The 17970-nt window shown below is 39.1% G+C and overlaps 1 protein-coding gene across 1 annotated transcript; it reads left to right on the plus strand.

The window, feature by feature from the left end:
* The first annotated feature begins 9515 nt into the window (after window positions 1-9515).
* GDF15 (growth differentiation factor 15) lies at window positions 9516-17329 on the plus strand. Its single transcript, XM_077475903.1, has 2 exons — window positions 9516-9916; window positions 13423-17329. The coding sequence occupies exons 1-2, from the start codon at window positions 9619-9621 to the stop codon at window positions 14223-14225; spliced, it is 1101 nt and encodes a 366-aa protein (XP_077332029.1). The 5' UTR covers window positions 9516-9618; the 3' UTR covers window positions 14226-17329.
* The last annotated feature ends 641 nt before the right edge of the window (window positions 17330-17970 follow it).

Raw genomic sequence — 17970 nt, forward strand, 5'->3', positions numbered from 1 at the left:
CTAACATTAAATGGAATCATGTAATGGTCAATGCTACCCCGATGTTATTTTATAAGAACATTAGTAATAAGCTCTGCATGATTTGAGATTACCAGGTCCAGAAGAGCATCATTCCTAGTCGGGGCCTCTATAAACTATACCATAAAATTGTCTTTTAATAGGTTTATAAACGTTTGCCCTTTAACTGTTTCTGCAGTGCCATTACTCCAGTCAATTTCTGGGTAGTTAAAATCCCCCATTATTATCACTGTCCCAGACCTTTCAGCCCTTTCTATCTGTGCAATCAACCTCCTCATTGACACTGGGTGGCCTATAACAAACCCCAATGATCAACTTTGTTGTACGCACACTTATATGCAATTCTACCCATAATGATTCGGCCTCATCACACTCTCCATCAACTAGGTCCTCTTTCACACTTGCTTTGAGATCACCTCTCACAAGGGAGAGATTTACTAAAACTGATGCACACAGAATCTGGTACAGCTTTGCATGGTATCCAAACGACGTCTAGGGTTAGTTGTCAAAGCTTAATTGAACAAGCTGAAGTTAGAAGCTGATTGGTTACTATGCAGAGCAGCACCAGATTGTGTGTGCACAAGTTTTAGTAACTCTCCCCCATTGAGACAGACAACACCTCTTTTCCTTTGTGGGGAGAGTAAAAGAGGGAAATAGGAAAAAGAAGGGGGGTGGGAGGATGAGGAAGAGGGAAAAGAGAGGGTATTCCTGAGCCTGCAAAGGAATAGTTCATCATTTTAAAGTGGGCAAATATACCTAGGTCTGATACACTTCTTCTGATACACTGCTTGTGTACTGAAACCCCAAAGTAGGCTTTGGAGAAACCAATTACATTCCGAACATTAATAGTAAACTTGTGGTCAACTGTATACAATTTAAAGTGTCACATGATCTAAAAATAAAAAAAGTGGGAAGATTCTAAAGTCTGTTAGAGAACATATCTAAATAAACACCATGAATACCAAAGTTCTGTCAAATTAAAAAATACATTTTTAGGTAAAGCATCAATTTGGGTTGGGTTATATAAAAAATATCCCACACTCTGAATATCCATGGTGCACTATAATAGTATATATAAATCCAAAATCTCTTTACAGTATGTTTGGCATCACATCCATCTATATAAATTTTTCTAAATTAAATATTTTTTAAAATCTATTGATATGTTTCTTGCCCAGAGATCCAGCCAGTAACAACATATCCTGTTTTTGGCTGACAATGCTATTCTGTTGCATTGCAATTAGCCTGCACTGAGCACTCCTTTAGTTGGCCGTTGTGTATCTTTGCATAGCTACCACAGACCTGGTATGTAGCTCAATGGCCAACTGAAAGAGTAACAGGCTGATTATTTGCAAGGCAGGGACTTACTACTTGTGGACTGAAACAGTAAGTGCTGTTGCTTAAAGAACATTTTTAACTGACATAACTCACAAAAATGATTTGCTTATAAAACTGTTTACATTGAGGCATGATATCAAACACTATAATAATTACCATACTATAATAGATTTTGGGGCCACATATGCTTTAAAACATGCAAATATGGTGTAACAGCAAGACTACCTAGAGAATGCAGACTACCTGGTGACTGATAAGGAGGACTTTAGTTAGAGAAGCAACTAAGATGCTAGTAGTATGGTTACTAGGAAGAAGCTTCAGTTATACACAACTTTGGTGGGGGAAACTACTCTTTGGAATTCCATAACCCAGAGGTTTTTGGGAGCCATGTTTTGAGGGGGAGTGACCAGAACAAAAATTTTCTGCTGAAAAAACTCTTTAATGTCCCATATGGTGTTTGCCAAAAGACGATTGAGAGACAGAGAAAATGTGGATTTTATTTGCTATGATGAGACCAAAGTGTAACTTTTATCTCTACTGCAAACTGTTTTGTGTGGCGGAAATGCAACATTGTTCAACAACCAAAGCACAAAGTCCTAATGATGAAACATGCTAGTGGTCGCACTGTTGTAGAGATGCTTTTCTTTGTCAGGGATGGAAAACCTTTTCAACCCGCAAGAGACCAAATCCGAGGTTTGCTTTCAAGCATAACAAGGACACTCAATAGAGTGGTTTACTTCAAATAACATAAAAGAATGGCTAATTTAACACCAAGGTCTATATCGTGTTGAGAATCTTTTGCAAAACTTGAACATTTGTGTTAACCAGCGGTCCCCATCCAACCAGATTGATTAAGAGTAATTATACCATAAAGAAAGAGCAAGTATTACATAGTTACATAGTTAGGTTGAAAAAAGACACAGGTCCATCTAGTTTAACCACAAAAAAAAATAAAAAATAAAATAATATAAGTATTCTAAGTTCCAAATATGCAAAGCTAGTAGAATATGCAACAAGGTTAACATGTGGTCACAAACCTTTCTGTTGTTGTCACTCTTGAGACAAAAATGTACTTTGCTATGCATGCTATGATGAGAGGACGATAGAATGTGTGCACAGAGAGCTGTCCAGTGGCCAATACATGCACACATACATGGGCACGCACACACACATATATAGAGTTACTGTATCTACACATACACCAAAAACAGATAACAAAACTTAATTGTAATTTTTATTTATAATTTAATAGACAAAGTGACTAAAAATCAGATTTTTGAAATTCTGAAAGAATAACAGTTATTCTTATTGTATTCCAACAGGTTTGAAAAAAATAAATTTAATTTGTGATACAGCTTTTAAAAAACGAAAACACAGCATGAATGTTATTTGCTGCTACAACAACAATATCAGGGTGATTTTTCTTTTCTATTACTAGACACTTTTTTTGGAGCTTTTATCAGACCCTGTCAAAGAAGCCTAATGTATATGGAATATAATGCTTTGCCTCAGCTACGTAAAGTTGAACAAAAAACCAAGTGCAGAAGCTAATGGTGACTCTGTAAGTAATAGCTTGGTGCTGTTGAACAACATAGAGGGGAAGCAGAAAATTGATTGTAAGCCTCCAAATTCTATATCATTTTCAGTGTGTGTGATTGGCAATGTTCAGTGTGTGTGTCTGACAATAGTAATGTCACTACCATTAAAAACTGGATATGTGGATAGGTAACAACATGCAGTAAACAATGACATAAACCAAAGGCAATGTGAATTGAGAGTGGGGGGGGGGGGGGGGGGAGTGAAGGGAAAGGATAGACAGATTCTGGTGGTAGAGGACTCAATTCTTATGCCCTGTACACACGGCCGGACATCCCAACCACAAAATCCGTCTGATTTTTTCCAACGGATTTTGTCCGAAACTTGTGTTGCATACACTCGGTCACACAAAGTTGTCGGAAAATCCGATTGTTCTGAATGAGGTGACGTCATGCACGTACGTCGGGACTATAAACGGACCAGTAGCCAATAGCTTTCGTCTCTTAGTTTATTCCGAGCATGCGTGGCACTTTGTCCGGCGGAATTGTCTACACACGATCGAAATTTATGCAATCGGATTTTGTTGTTGGAAAATTTTAGATCATGCTCTCAAATTTTGTGCGTCGGAAAATCCGACAAAAAAGTCCGATAGAGCCCACACACGATCAGATTTTCCGACAACAAGATCCGATCTGACTTTTTCCATCGGAATTTCCAACCGTATGTGCAGGGCATTAGAAGGACAGAGAGGGCAATCTGTGACAAAGACCTGTAGTGCTGAACTGTATGCTGTCTACCAGGCACTCGGGTTCGGCACATCACGGATCTGGTGGACAGATTACTGGGAGGGGCTGGGGAAGACCCAGCTGGTATGGTGCACATTGACACCCATGACAAAGTCAGAGGCAGATGGAATGTCTAAAGAATGACTTTAGGGACTTGGGAGCTAAATTGAGGAAACATGCCTCCAAGGTAGTATTCTCAGGAATACTACTGGTACCTCGATCCACACTGGAAAGGCAGAGGGAGATTAGGGAAGTAAACAAGTGGCTGAGGAGCTGGTGTAGTAAGGAGGGGTTTGGGTTCCTGGAGAACTGGGCCAACTTCTCAGTTGGTCACCAGTTCTATAGAAGCTACAGACTGTACCTAAATGAGGAGGGTGCAGATCTGCTGGGAGTGAAGATGGCCGAAAAGTTAGAGGGGTTTTTAAACTAGGGGATGGGGGGAGGGTCCAGAGGTAGAGATAGTCAGCAATGAACATATTCCAGAGGGTAGTATTGGGGCATTAGTGGTAGTTTGACTAAAGCACATAAACCCAAGGTAAGTATAGTAACAAGTCCTATTTGCAATCTCAGAACACCCAATAAGAGGACATTATGCAACCAGTCTAAACTATGTGGCATGCTTACCAATGCCAGGAGCCTGGCGGACAAGATGAGTGAACTAGAGATACTGTTGAATGAAGAGGATTTAGAATTTGTGGGAATTTCAGAGACCTGGTTCAACAGCTCTCATGATTTACTGGCAAGCATTCAAGGGTTATCCCTTTATCAGAGGGATAGAGAGGGTAAAAAAGGGGGAGGGGTATGCCTATATATCAAGAATAATGTACAAGTGAATGTGAGAGATGACATCAATAAGGGAGCTAGGGAGGAGGTAGAATCCTTATGGGTAGAGCTCCAAAAGGATGAAGCTAAGGGGAAAATAATACTGGGAGTATGCTATAGGCCCCCTAACCTGAGGGAGGAGGGGAAGACGGACCTCCTATACCAATTTGGATTAGCAGCAAGGATGGGAAGTGGTATCATAATGGGGGATTTTAATTATCCAGACATAGACTGGGCGGAGGGAACCACGCATTCGTCTAAGGCTCGCCAGTTCCTAAATGTCTTACAGAACAATTTTATATTTTATGGGTCAGATGGTAGACCCACCAACTAGAAACAAGGAATTACTAGATCTACTGATTTCCAACAATACAGACCTGATCACGGATGTGTAAATACGGGGCAATTTAGGAAACAGCGATTACAGGTCAATTGGCTTCAGTATAAATCACACAAATAGCAAAACAAGGGGAACACAAAGACACTGAATTTCAAAAGAGCCAACTTCCCTAAACTACGAATCTCGCTTGAAGATATAACTTGGGATAAAATATTAGAAACTAAGACATGGAGGAGAGATGGGTTTGCTGTAAGAGCATATTAAATAAGGGCATTAGCCAGTGCATCCTATTAGGTAATACATTTAAAAGAGCAAACAAAAGTCCTGGATGGCTCAACTCCAATGTAAAAATGCATATTAAAGTAAAGGAGAAGGCCTTCAAAAAATACAAGGCTGAGGAATCATCATCAGCATTCAAACTTTACAAAGAATGCAACAAGATATGTAAGGGTGCAATTAGGGTGGCTAAGATAGAACACAAAAGATACATAGCGGAAGAGAGCAAAAAAAATCTCAAGAAATTATTTAAGAATACAAACAGTAAAAAAGGGAGGACAGACCATATTGGACCCATAGAGAATGAGGAAGGACATCTGGTTACAAAGGATGGGGTGATGGCGAAAGTTATTGCATTTATGCTTCTTCTCAGTCTTTACGAGGGAATCGGGGGGGCTTTAGTAACCAAAACGACAGTATTTGTCCTCATGCATTGTGGGCGCACGTGCCCTCCCTGCTGCCGTCTCCCTATCCATGTGCCCGACCCCTATCAGGACGTCAGATGCATGGATTCCTATGACGGGAGGGTATTATTTTTTGAAGCACCTGATTAGAGCCAGAGGCTCTAATAGGCTTCAAAAAAGGGTGGGCTCGGGGCGCAGAGAGTGCGCCCTGATCCCACCCAATTGTGTGACCATAGCGAATGAATATTCACTATTTTCACACTGCATTGCCTCCCCACCAATCAGGAGGCAGGGCAGTGAGACCTGTTTCCTGATTGGCCAAAGTGCCAGGCGTCCCTATTGGATGCTCAGCGCTTTGGCAGAACTGGGACAGAGAAAGTGAGAGGAGAGGAGACACTGGAGAAGAGGAGAAGGTAAGCGCCGATCCATGCATGGGAGGGTTGTGTCAGCGTTGTGACCCACGATCCACCACTCGCGGGGGGGGGGGGGGGTTGTGTCTTGCAATCCACTGGGGGGGGGTGTCAGCGGTGTGTCCTGCGATCCACTGGCGGGGGGTGTCAGTGGTGTGCCCCAAGAGGGACACTGGGAGCATATGATGGGCACATTGGGAGCATATGATGGGCACACTGGCAGCGTTTGATGGGCATAGGGGCTGCAATTAATGGCACAATGGCAGCATATGATGGGCACACTGGCAGCATTTAATGGGCACAGTGGCAGTGTTTGATGGGCACAGTGGCTGCAATTGATAGCACAGTGGCAGCATTTGAGAGCACAGTGACAGCGTTTGATGGGCACAGTGGCTGCAATTGATGATTTCTTTTCAAAGTGTTTTTGCAACCCCCCAAACATTTTGAGCACCAGCTGCCACTGCTTATGACAATCATAGGAAGCACCCTCATGGCTAACAGAGAACAAAATTAGAAATAGACTTGGGAAATTTAACATTAATAAATCACCAGGACAGATGGTTTGCACCCGAGGGTTGTTAGGGTAATTGCCAGACCATTTTTTCTCATTTTTACTTGCCAAACCAATCTATTAACCTTCTATGAGGAGGTGAGCTGCCATCTAGATAAAGGAAGGCCCGTAGACATGGTGTATGTGGATTTTGCAGTTCCCCATGAATGTTTACTATACAAAGTAAGGTGGGCCATAAGGGGAGTACATGGATTAAAAACTGGCTACAAGGGCAAGTTCAGAGGGTGGTGATAAATGGGAAATACTTGGAATGGTCAGGGGTGGGAAGTGGGGTCCCCCACGGTTCTGTAGTTCAATCTCCGTATTTGCGAACGACACTAAGCTAAGCAGGGCAATCAGTTCTGGGCACCAGTTCTCAGGAAGGATGTACTGGAAATGGAGCGAGTACAAAGATGGGCAACACAGCTAATAAAGGGTCTGGAGGATATTAGTTATGATGAAGAAAGGTTGCGAGCACTGAACTTATTCTCTTTGGAGAAGAGACGCTTGAGAGGGGATATGATTTCAATTTACAAATACCATACTGGTAACCCCACAATAGGGATAAAACATTTTTGCGAAAGAGAGTTTAATAAGACACGTGGCCACTCATAATATGACACGTGGCCACTCATAAAATTAGAAGAAAAGAGGTTTAACCTTAAACTGCATAGAAGGTTCTTTACTGAAAGAGCGGCAAGGATGTGGAATTCCCTTATACAGGCGTTGGTTTCAGTGGGGGGCATCGATAGTTTCAAAATTTTTTAGATAATTGTTAGATCAGCACCTGAAGAACTGCAACGTACAGGGATGTAATACTGACATATACAGTGCCTTGTGAAAGTATTCGGCCCCCTTGAACTTTTCAACCTTTTGCCACATTTCAGGCTTCAAACATAAAGATATAAACTTAGAATTTTTTGTGAAGAATCACCAACAAGTGCGACACAATTGTGAAGTGGAACGAAATCTATTGGATAATTTAAACTTTTTTAGCAAATAAAAAACTGAAAAGTGGTGTGTGCAAAATTATTCGGCCCCTTTACTTTCAGTGCAGAAAATTCACTGCAGAAGTTCAGCGAGGATCTCTGAATGATCCAATGTTGTCCTAAATGACTGATGGTGATAAATAGAATCCACCTGTGTGTAATCAAGTCTCTGTATAAATGCACCTGCTCTGTGATAGTCTCAGGGTTCTGTTGAAAGCGCAGAGAGCATCATGAAGACCAAGGAACACACTAGGCAGGTCCGTAATACTGTTGTGGAGAAGTTTAAAGCCGGATTTGGATACAAAAAGATTTCCCAAGCTTTAATCATCCCAAGGAGCACTGTGCAAGCGATCATTTTGAAATGGAAAGAGTATCAGACCACTGCAAATCTACCAAGAACTGGCCGTCCCTCTAAACTTTCAGCTCAGACAAGGAGAAGACTGATCAGAGATGCAGCCAAGAAGCCCATGATCACTCTGGATGAACTGCAGAGAACTACAGCTGAGGTGGGAGAGTCTGTCCATAGGACAACAATCAGTCGTACACTGCAAAAATCTGGCCTTTATGGAAGAGTGGCAAGGAGAAAGCCATTTCTCAAAGATATCCATAAAAAGTCTCGTCTAAAGTTTGCCACAAGCCACCTGGGAGACACACCAAACATGTGGAAGAAGGTGCTCTGGTCAGATGAAACCAAAATCGAACTTTTTGCCCACAATGCAAAACGATATGTTTGGCGTAAAAGCAACCCAGCTCATCACCCTCAACACACCATCCCCACTGTCAAACATGGTGGTGGCAGCATCATGGTTTGGGCCTGCTTTTCTTCAGCAGAGACAGGGAAGATGGTTAAAATTGAGGGGAAGATGGATGCAGCCAAATACAGGACCATTCTGGATGAAAACCTGTTGGAGTCTGCAAAAGACCTGAAACTGGGACAGAGATTTATCTTCCAACAAGACAATGATCCCAAACATACAGCAAAATCTACAAAGGAATGGTTCACAAATAAACGTATCCAGGTGTTAGAATGGCCAAGTCAAAGTCCAGACCTGAATCCAATCGAGAATCTGTGGAAAGAGCTGAAAACTGCTGTTCACAAACGCTCTCCATCCAACCTCACTGAGCTCAAGCTGTTTTGCAAGGAAGAATGGGCAAGAATTTCAGTCTCTCGATGTGCAAAACTGATAGAAACATACCCCAAGCGACTTGCAGCTATAATCGCAGCAAAAGGTGGCTCTACAAAGTATTAACGCAAGAGGGCCGAATAATTTTGCACGCCCCACTTTTCATTTTTTTATTAGTTAAAAAAGTTTCAAAAATCCAATAGATTTCATTCCACTTCACAATTGTGTCCCACTTGTTGGTGATTCTTCACAAAAAATAAAAATTTTATATCTTTATGTTTGAAGCCTGAAATGTGGCAAAAGGTTGAAAAGTTCAAGGGGGCCGAATACTTTCGCAAGGCACTGTAGTCACACGCATAGGTTGGACTTGAAGGACCTGTGTCTTTTTTCAACCTCACCTACTATGTAACTATGTAACTATCTCAGCTGACGTCCTTGACCAAATATGGTCATGCCCAGTGAGAGTTCATCGAGAGCAGGATTGTTATATGCTGATCTTTGTGCTTGTCTCAGTGAATCATTGGGGTGCCACTCATCGTTATTGACCATGGATCTACTTTGCTGGGTAATGTGATTGAGGATGAATTTATGGGACTTTTCTTTTTGGGTGTATTTATCTACATTTTAATTTTTTCTCTGAATGAGTAACAAGTGGTCTTATGTATCCCTTACTCATGCAGTTGGGTATTTAGTTAGCATCCAGATTTGGTTTGCAATTACAGTCGATATTAAGAGACAAAAAATACATATTAATTTACTACGTTATATACGCTTTACAAGGAATGTATTCTTATTCTTTCTTTTTATGGGGCTTCTGCATCTTTAAGGTATCAAAAAGAAGAAGAATCAGTGACAAGTGTTCTTTGGTATTTACAATGTTTACTTCCACAGAGCAGTGAGTGTGCATCTAGGGGCGTGCAGTTCAGAAAGCTATAAAGGAGAGAGGCTGGAGAATTTCATTCATTCATTGAAAGACAGCTCACAAGCTGTGTGCTGAACAAGCCTTTTGCTGTGACACTGCACACAATGCAGAGCTCTCCTTGGAAGGTCAGGTGTGCTACTCTGTGCTTCACTCTCTTATCCATCACTGGGGTCAAGCTTAGGCCCTTGGGCGAGCAGGAGAAAATGATTCAGCTGGAGGCAGTGAAGAAAAGCATTTTGGATCGCCTGGGTTTACACAAACCTCCTGTTATCAGGGAAAAAATGAACAAAGATGAAATGCGCAAAATGTATTGGTTATACCAGGAGAAGTTAATGGAGCTGCGGGGAAATACAAGCAAGGACGAGACACCAGAGAGAAGAGTGCATATACTGACACCAAAATGTGAGTGGGAGATATTGTAGCCCATAGAAAATAATAACGAAACCTGAGCTTTTATTGGAAAAAGATACAATCTATTTGTTATCTGCTTTTACACATTTTACTCTATTTATTCAAAAGCTTATTTTTTATGTTGATGGGGTTCAGATAGATAGATAAATAGACTGAGAGACATGCATGTGTAACATTTATTAACATAAAGCCAGACAATATCCTCCTTTCTTACGCTACCTTTATCTCTGGGACTAGTTTACTGCAATTGAGAGCACTCTGATTTCGTGATCAGCACCCTCTCTTCTATGTATGCATATTTTACTGTACTCTCTTTCTGGTCATTGAACAATTAACTCAATTGACCATGCACACCAGGATAAGGATCCATATATTTTTTTTTTAAGTGACAGTTATTTTTAATCCAATGAGGACTAGTTCAAACTATAAGGTATATTTACACATCTGTTTAAAAAAACAAATGTATTTCAAATATGCATTTTAAGGGCATTTCCCATGCTTTGCTGTGCATTTTCTTTTACATTGATTATGTATACTAGCGTACTTTTTCTGTATGTAGTTTTCAAGGGTAGGTTTGAACATGCATTTTACAGGCACCTCCATTTACCTCTATGGCAGCCACTTTTTTAAAAATCAAAATGTGTAAAAAATATTGACTTTTCAAAAATGCACAGTGCAAATGAGATCAGAAAAGTACATGCGAACACAGTCCCAAAGTCAAGCACCTCCCCTGTGAATCAATAGAACACCACAGGTTAATTGATTTTTTTGGGGGGTATAACAGGCACCATGTTGAGTACATACACACTGTTATTGGAAAAAGCTATAATTCTGGGAAAGCTGTACTTAGAGCAAAATTTAGGCTGAAATTGCTGGTCTTTTCTAAAAGTGTTCACTGACTTGGAGCCAGTGTAAAGATCAGGTTTTCTGACTTCACTTGCTGCATGCTTGCTTTGATCAGTGAGTGTACTGAAGGCAGATGATCACCCTCATAGAATCAAAATATTTTATACATTTACACATATTGATAAGATTGTGTACAGTAAAACCCAACTCTAGAAATGGGTTACATTTTCTGGCAGTATTTTATTACTCCCTATGTCCCTATTTCGGAAAAGTTTCCCTACTTCCCGACTTTTTGAAGGAAGTAAGAAAGCTAGGAAATGGGACTATTTGACATGTGCCAAACTGACCAGAAATTAGATTGAAAGGCAGCAAACAAAAAAAAAATCAGTGGAATAAGAAAGGTTTAGCTTCTGTGCGAAGGCTGTGTTGCTGTATGTTCCCATGAGGGAGATTTCCCCTCAGTTCCTACCCAAATGAAAATGTAGGACAGAAAAAGAATAGATGAGGAGGCTCAATTAATATTTAAACTTTGCCAAAATAATCTCCTCAACAGGGACTTAGCATTTTAAACCTGGTCGTAGTACTAACCATTTCCCACTTTGTCTAAAAGAACAATTTTTTTTTATACAGGAATATTTGAAGAGAAAATCCAAGCAACCTAGTGAGTGAGCTACTAATGGCATGCAGCACATTGCTGCAGTGCTAAAATCAGAAATATTTCCTTAATGTGCATTTTCTGTCCAATGCAGCCACAACACATGTAGATCACCTCAACGAGTTAGTAGGAGGGCAGTGGGAGCATACTTCCTGATGTCTGTGTTATATATGTACCTTCCTCTCTCCTCCTTTCTTCTCTATCACCAATCACATTCAAACAGGACTACGATTGGTGTATGTTATTATATACAGTTTTACATGAGCCTGTTTGTATTTTGTAAAGAAGCACACAGGGTAATCCAGCATTACAAGCAGGCATTTTCCAAGATTACAGACAAAAGGGAGTAAGGTGGAGTAGGCATGCTGTGCTTCCTGTGTGCACCCTAATGCTTAATTTTCACTTTTGGCTTTTCTGCATTAGTATATGTAAACCCTACATCCATGTGCATTATGTTTGGTATCATGCTGAACTCTATTCAGTTTTCTTAAAACAATACTCTGGCCTTCCATTAAAAAAAAGTGCTGCAGAACTTAATTATAACTACATCTGCACTTACAGTTTCCTTCTAGTCTACCTACAAAGTCCCACAAATCCCTGTTGAGCCTGCCAGTGAAGTCCACCAAATATATCTTCCTCTGATGGGAAGGCAATGATGCTGCACCACTCCTGAATTCAAAGCAGAGTTGCCACTCTCATGTAGGGAGGGTCCACTTGCACTACAGTGGAATGAGAAGATGTTGCAGGGGCTTGACAATCAGTATTTACACTGCTGACTCAAGCTTTTCAATTAGCATATGGCCACACCTAGTTCTGCTCACTGCTTTCTGAATTGAGAGCACTGCTTCTGTTGCTGAATCCCTTACACTATGAGCTGTAGGGTCTGGGAGGGGGACAATGAAAGATACAAATGAATAAAGATTTGACTCAGGAAAAGTAAAAACAAGTTATATTTTACTTTAAATGAATAAAACATGACCTCTCATTTTCAATCTGCGATGCTGTGATTTTCTGTAAAATCCAATGCAATATGGTGACTTGGGTATTCTGTGCACAGTTGTTGTACAGACTTTTCCTGGAAATGTCATTTCCTGCTTGTGTGATTGGCTCACTGATTTCCCCAAAAGTCTACACAAAGATAAATTAAATTTTTTTGTCATCCTCTGTAACATGTAATTATATTTTTGGTGAGATAATCCTTACGAGTTTATTACTTCTAAAGAGACATTGATGGTGCTATATTCCTGATTAGAACACGGCAAGTGCATTAACTGATTATATTGAAGACAGGCCCTCCTATTCAGAAATGAGTATTCTAATAAAATAGTGGAGCATACAAGGTTTTCTTAAGAACAGAAAGCGGTAGGACTCTACTACAAAAATTGTTAAAATCCTTGCAATATATTTTCAGATCAGAGGGGATTATTTTTTCCTCAACATAATTAGAGTTACTCTTTGAGGAAATATTTTTTTTGGGGAATCTTTTGTAAGGAACCTTGCCTAAAGATTCTGGTAGTGACAGCATTTCCAGCACCCAGCTAACACTAAGCTGCTGCTTCACAGTTAGTAGTGGGTTGTCAACCTTCCATTTGGGCTCTTTAAGTAGGCTGTTTGTCTGCCTTTCTGGTAGACCTGCTAATAAGTGAAATTGCCAACTAAAGAAGTGCACATGGCAGGCTGACAATGTTGCTAATTGCAAGACAGCGGCTTAGTGTTGTCAGTTAGCAACAGATATTTTTCCAAGTTCTCCAGATAAGAAACAGCAGATTAATAACAAAAAAATTATAAATTGCTCAAGAAAATCCTATACAGTGAGGCATGATACCAAACATATTAAATAGATTTAGGGATTACATACACGTTAAGAAACACTAAAATGTGTATAGTTCTTTTTCAGAAAGCTCTATTATAAAATAACTGGTAAAATAATTTAGAGTCAAAAGACATTTTACATTGTAATTACTGAGAATTCATAATCCCATATTCTGTATTACAGTAGAACATAGCACGAAGAAATGTGGCAAACATGGAAGCAACAGTCATCGCTACAATTTGATCTTCTACAGGACACAGACAATACATCAACAACTGAGCGTGATGAGAGCTGAACTGAAACTCTGCAAAGATGTATTGGCTGCACTTAGATCAGCTGCAGCTAACTCAACATCTAAGCCTATGGTGAACATTTACAAAGTGACAGAATCAAGCCATGCTAATGGGGGACAAGAATATAAATTACTTGATTCTAAACCCATAGACAAAGATATGATTACATTAAATGTAGATACTGCCGTACAGCAGTGGCTTGCAAGTTCTGAGAAATGTTTGCAGCTTGAGTTAGTAGTTATACTGGACAAGAGATTTGTGAATGATGGCAGCAAACAAATTGGAGCAGACAATGCCCTTGTGTTAGAAGTGGAGACACAGGAGCAAGCACGCTCAAAAACAAGGAGAACCAGGTCCCTCTCTGCAGATGAAGACTGTAAAAAGAGTGAGAAGAAATGCTGCCGCAAGTCCTTATTGGTATCCTTTGAGCAGATTGGTTGGAGCGACTGGATTGTTCATCCATCCACCTACGAAATGCATTTTTGTGATGGATCCTGCCCACATAACTACAAACCAGCCAGCATGCATGCCCAGATTAAATACAGAATGCATCACATTAATGGAGATACTCCAGCACCATGCTGTGTTCCGGGAAGTTATGACCCCATGGTACTCATGCATTATAATTCTGAGCGCAAACTGGTTTTTACAGTCTTCGATGACATGATTGTTCGAAAGTGCCACTGTGCCTGAAGTGGTGCCAAAAGTGCCGGTAATTGGAAATTTGAGAAGTGCTTGGTAAGCACATACATCAGAACAATTTCCCAAACAACAACCTGTCCTGCCTTATACAATTTCCATCTATGCTTCACCAATGTTCTCAGTTTTATTTATCCAGCCACTATTCCGTTGTTATACAAAAAAAGGCAGGTAAAGTTAAGAGATTAAAAGCAAAGTTAAAAATAGATTACTGATGCATAGTGGATTTTAATAGGGAACCATTTAACCACCAGTTGTTTCTACTATTTGTAAGGAGAATTTGCAAAACTATCCATTTTCCAGAACTGAAAAAATCTTAGCTCTGGATATTATTTTACCCATGATCAATATGTGGACATCTATGAGTGGGCATGGTAGATAATATGTTCTGGTTACATAACCGGCATGCAGCACAGTCATGGAAAAAAGGCAGAGAGTCCGTGTAATTTTTGTTTACACTGTATGATTTTATTGCACTATTACTAAAGAAAATCTATACTAGGAAAGGGCTTTATAAGGGTAAACCAACTAAACAAATGCACTGATTTTTAACTAAGATTGCAGGACATTCCCACAATTATGCACAATGTATTGAAAATAATACATGCAATCTAGACAAAAAATTATATTATGTTTGCTCTGTATATCAAAGAAGAGAAAACAACGAAAAGTAGATTCACTAGCTATAACAACCAGTTAAGTTTTATGTTTCTTTATTTATTGGAGATTAGTAAATGAAAGCTATTATCTCATTGGGTTCTAAAACTCTGTTTTTTCCTTTGCCACCGAGTTTACAAATGAGGTACACCATGTAAATACTTAAACATACATTTACAGAATCTGGCTGCAGCTATATCTTTTGTCATGAGTGTAACTAAATGAAGGGCTATGACCAAAGATTTGCACATAGTGTAAAACTGTTTTCTTTGAGAAAGGTAAACAAACAATATATTTATTTTGGTATCGATATACTTGAAAGGGAAAAGGAAAGCTTAATTAAACTCAAAAGGGTTGATTTACTAAAGGAGTTGAAAATTTTCACTCAAATTGTAGATGTGTTCACTTTGAATATCCAATAATGTGTAGATGAAATAAATAAATAGCAACTTGCTTTTTACACTATTCAATAATTGAAGTACCGTATTTATCGGCATATAACACGCACTTTTTTCCTATTAAAATAGGGGGCAAATCACGGGTGCATGTTATACGCCGACAGCATACCTTGGAGGGGAAAGAGGGGGACAAGCGCAGCTGGAATTAACTGAGCCGCCATCTTCTCTCCAGTCGACTCTCACATCGCACGCACAGACCCGCCTCCGCCACTGGCATTGGACCAGTGTTCTGTCTATCACAGGAGCTGGTCCAATGACAATGGCAGAGGCAGGACTGTGTATGTGACTGCCGACTGAGAGCCGAGTAAACAGGAAATGACGGCTCGGTGATTTCCTGCATTGAGAGATGGTGAGGCTTAAATTAGTCAGCTGCATTGATGGGAGAGATGGGCGTGGATCAGGCTGTAAATGAGTGCTGATTAGGCTGCAGATGGGCACAGATCAGGCTGCAGATGGGCACAGATCAGGCTGCACTGAAGCTGCAGATGGGCACAGATCAGGCTGCATTGAGGCTGCAGATGGGCACTAATCAGGCTGCATTGATGCTCACTGGCTATTATTTTGCTTCAAAATGGTCTATTTTAAAAAAAAGAAAGTTTTTTTCCCCTTAAACTTCTGTCTTAAATTGGGGTACGTGTTATACGCTTGTGCGTGTTATATGACGATAAATGTGGTAATTGTTCACTCTAATTATTGTGTAAAGATTTTCAACTCCATTAGTACATTTCCATTATTTTCGTAAGAAATTAGTACTGCAGCTCTATTATATATAGAGCAATTTAAAACATTGCATTTTGTAGTTGTATTTATTTTCTATGAAAGAAATATGAAAAGGATGTGAAAGAACTGATATTATATATTTTCTTTCTTACCCATTGCTGAGGTTTGTACATTTAATACTGTAGGGCCTTTTGTTAAAGATCAGCAGGATCCTCTTTAGCTGCACCTTGGTCTATACTGCCACTATTTCTTTCTCCAGTTCATAAAAACTTGAAATAGAATGTTACAAAGCAAAGTGAATAAATAGTGAAGGAAGACTGATAAACAATATGGTGAAAAAGAAGAAAAAACAGTTAGGCTTGCATTAGAATTAGCAGATTGTGTCTGGTTTAGTATGGAGTTCATCTATAATTTCTTGTTATTAAAACAGGAAAAAATCTTTATAAACTAGTAAAATCTACAAGCAACATGTATAATAACATATTCAATCTGCAAGCCTTTTTCAATGTTTAACAACACATGCACATGGTTTATAGCAAAGGCCACAACTTTGTTTTCCATTATTTCTTTTTCTGTTCAGCATTCTTTTATTTTCTGCAATAGATCTTGCTGTCAGTCTGAAAGGAATTATAGCCTCAAATTGCCATAAAATAGGATTCAGCTATACAGAACTGGTTTACCTCTTCTATAGAGAGATAACATTCTTAGGTGCTTAATATTCGGGCAACTCCACGTCAAATGCATAGCTCTTTGAACCAAGTACAATAAAGGCCATTGCCGTTTTGAGGCTTAAGACTTAACATTCAAATTGAAATTTATAGATGCTGCCCATAATGACCAGACAAATTCTTGTCTTCATTTCTTAGTAAAATGAATCCATTAATCTGATTGGTTGCTGTAAGCACATCCTTTACATTCCTCTTTTTTAAATATTATCATGAATCTTTTGAATTATTATTATTATACATCTTTGCAGCACCAATACAGTACATACAGCACCAAGTCCAAGATGGAAATCAGGTTAAACTATTTGTTATCGTTTCATTTCCAAACTTGTGTTGTCTCTAACGTCAGTTGAAAGGATAAGTAGATTTTATGCTCTTGAAAGAAAAGTTACAAAAGTAATAGCTATTTAAGATTATTGTGTATTATCATGTTTAATATTAATATTTCAAACAAAACATGTTATTTATGCATTTTTTATTTATTGGTAATTTATTGTTTGAATTTTTAATGAATGCTGTATGTATTTTTAATGAAATATATTTTAATGTATTTTTTCATATATTTAAGAGGAAATATTGTGTTTAACATTATTGTATTTCAAATAAACTATTTTTGGAATGAAAGCAAAGGTTTCTTGAGTGCAAACTTTCAAAAGGTCATGTCTGTCAGCATGGCACATGGCAAGCCTTGCCCTAGTGGATGACATTACATATCTAAATGGTCTTTAAAGACTTTTGTCAGCAGCTGAATGTCGTAACAATATAGGTTCATTATGGTTAATGGTGTTGCATTAGTCATGATGAGTCAGTAATAGTTTTTGAACTAGACAAGTTGGGAGTATAATTAATATTTGTCATAGTTTTTTGCTGACATTCTCCTTCATTTACTTTTCTTGTTCCATAGCAATACATCAGATGACCCTTATTGTAAATTAGGGGATAATAAGAACAATGCATAGGACTCACCAGGCAGTTCTGTGCATATTAATACAAAAATCCTTACGTTTTGTGCATTTATAAAGGTTACTGAATTTTGGGGTGAATTGTTTATATCCTAAATCATTACTTAAAGTATTTTTTTCTTCTTTGTAATACACTAAAGGTAACATAATGACTGATGGTTCCAATCGGTAAAACTTCACTATTTTAAATGGTAGTTTGAGCAAAGCATCAAAAGCT

Source organism: Lithobates pipiens, unplaced genomic scaffold, assembly GCF_037356315.1.
Source record: "Lithobates pipiens isolate NorthernLeopardFrog02 unplaced genomic scaffold, aLitPip1_a1.2 Scaffold_13, whole genome shotgun sequence".
In the NCBI taxonomy this organism is placed as follows: domain Eukaryota; kingdom Metazoa; phylum Chordata; class Amphibia; order Anura; family Ranidae; genus Lithobates; species Lithobates pipiens.

Bases quoted from the DNA above. Each gene is read 5' to 3' on its own strand.
- GDF15 (XM_077475903.1), top strand. From the start codon at position 9,619: ATGCAGAGCTCTCCTTGGAAGGTCAGGTGTGCTACTCTGTGCTTCACT. The intron at 9,917-13,422 runs GTGAGTGGGAGA...TCTGTATTACAG, and splicing joins GCATATACTGACACCAAAAT to TAGAACATAGCACGAAGAAA.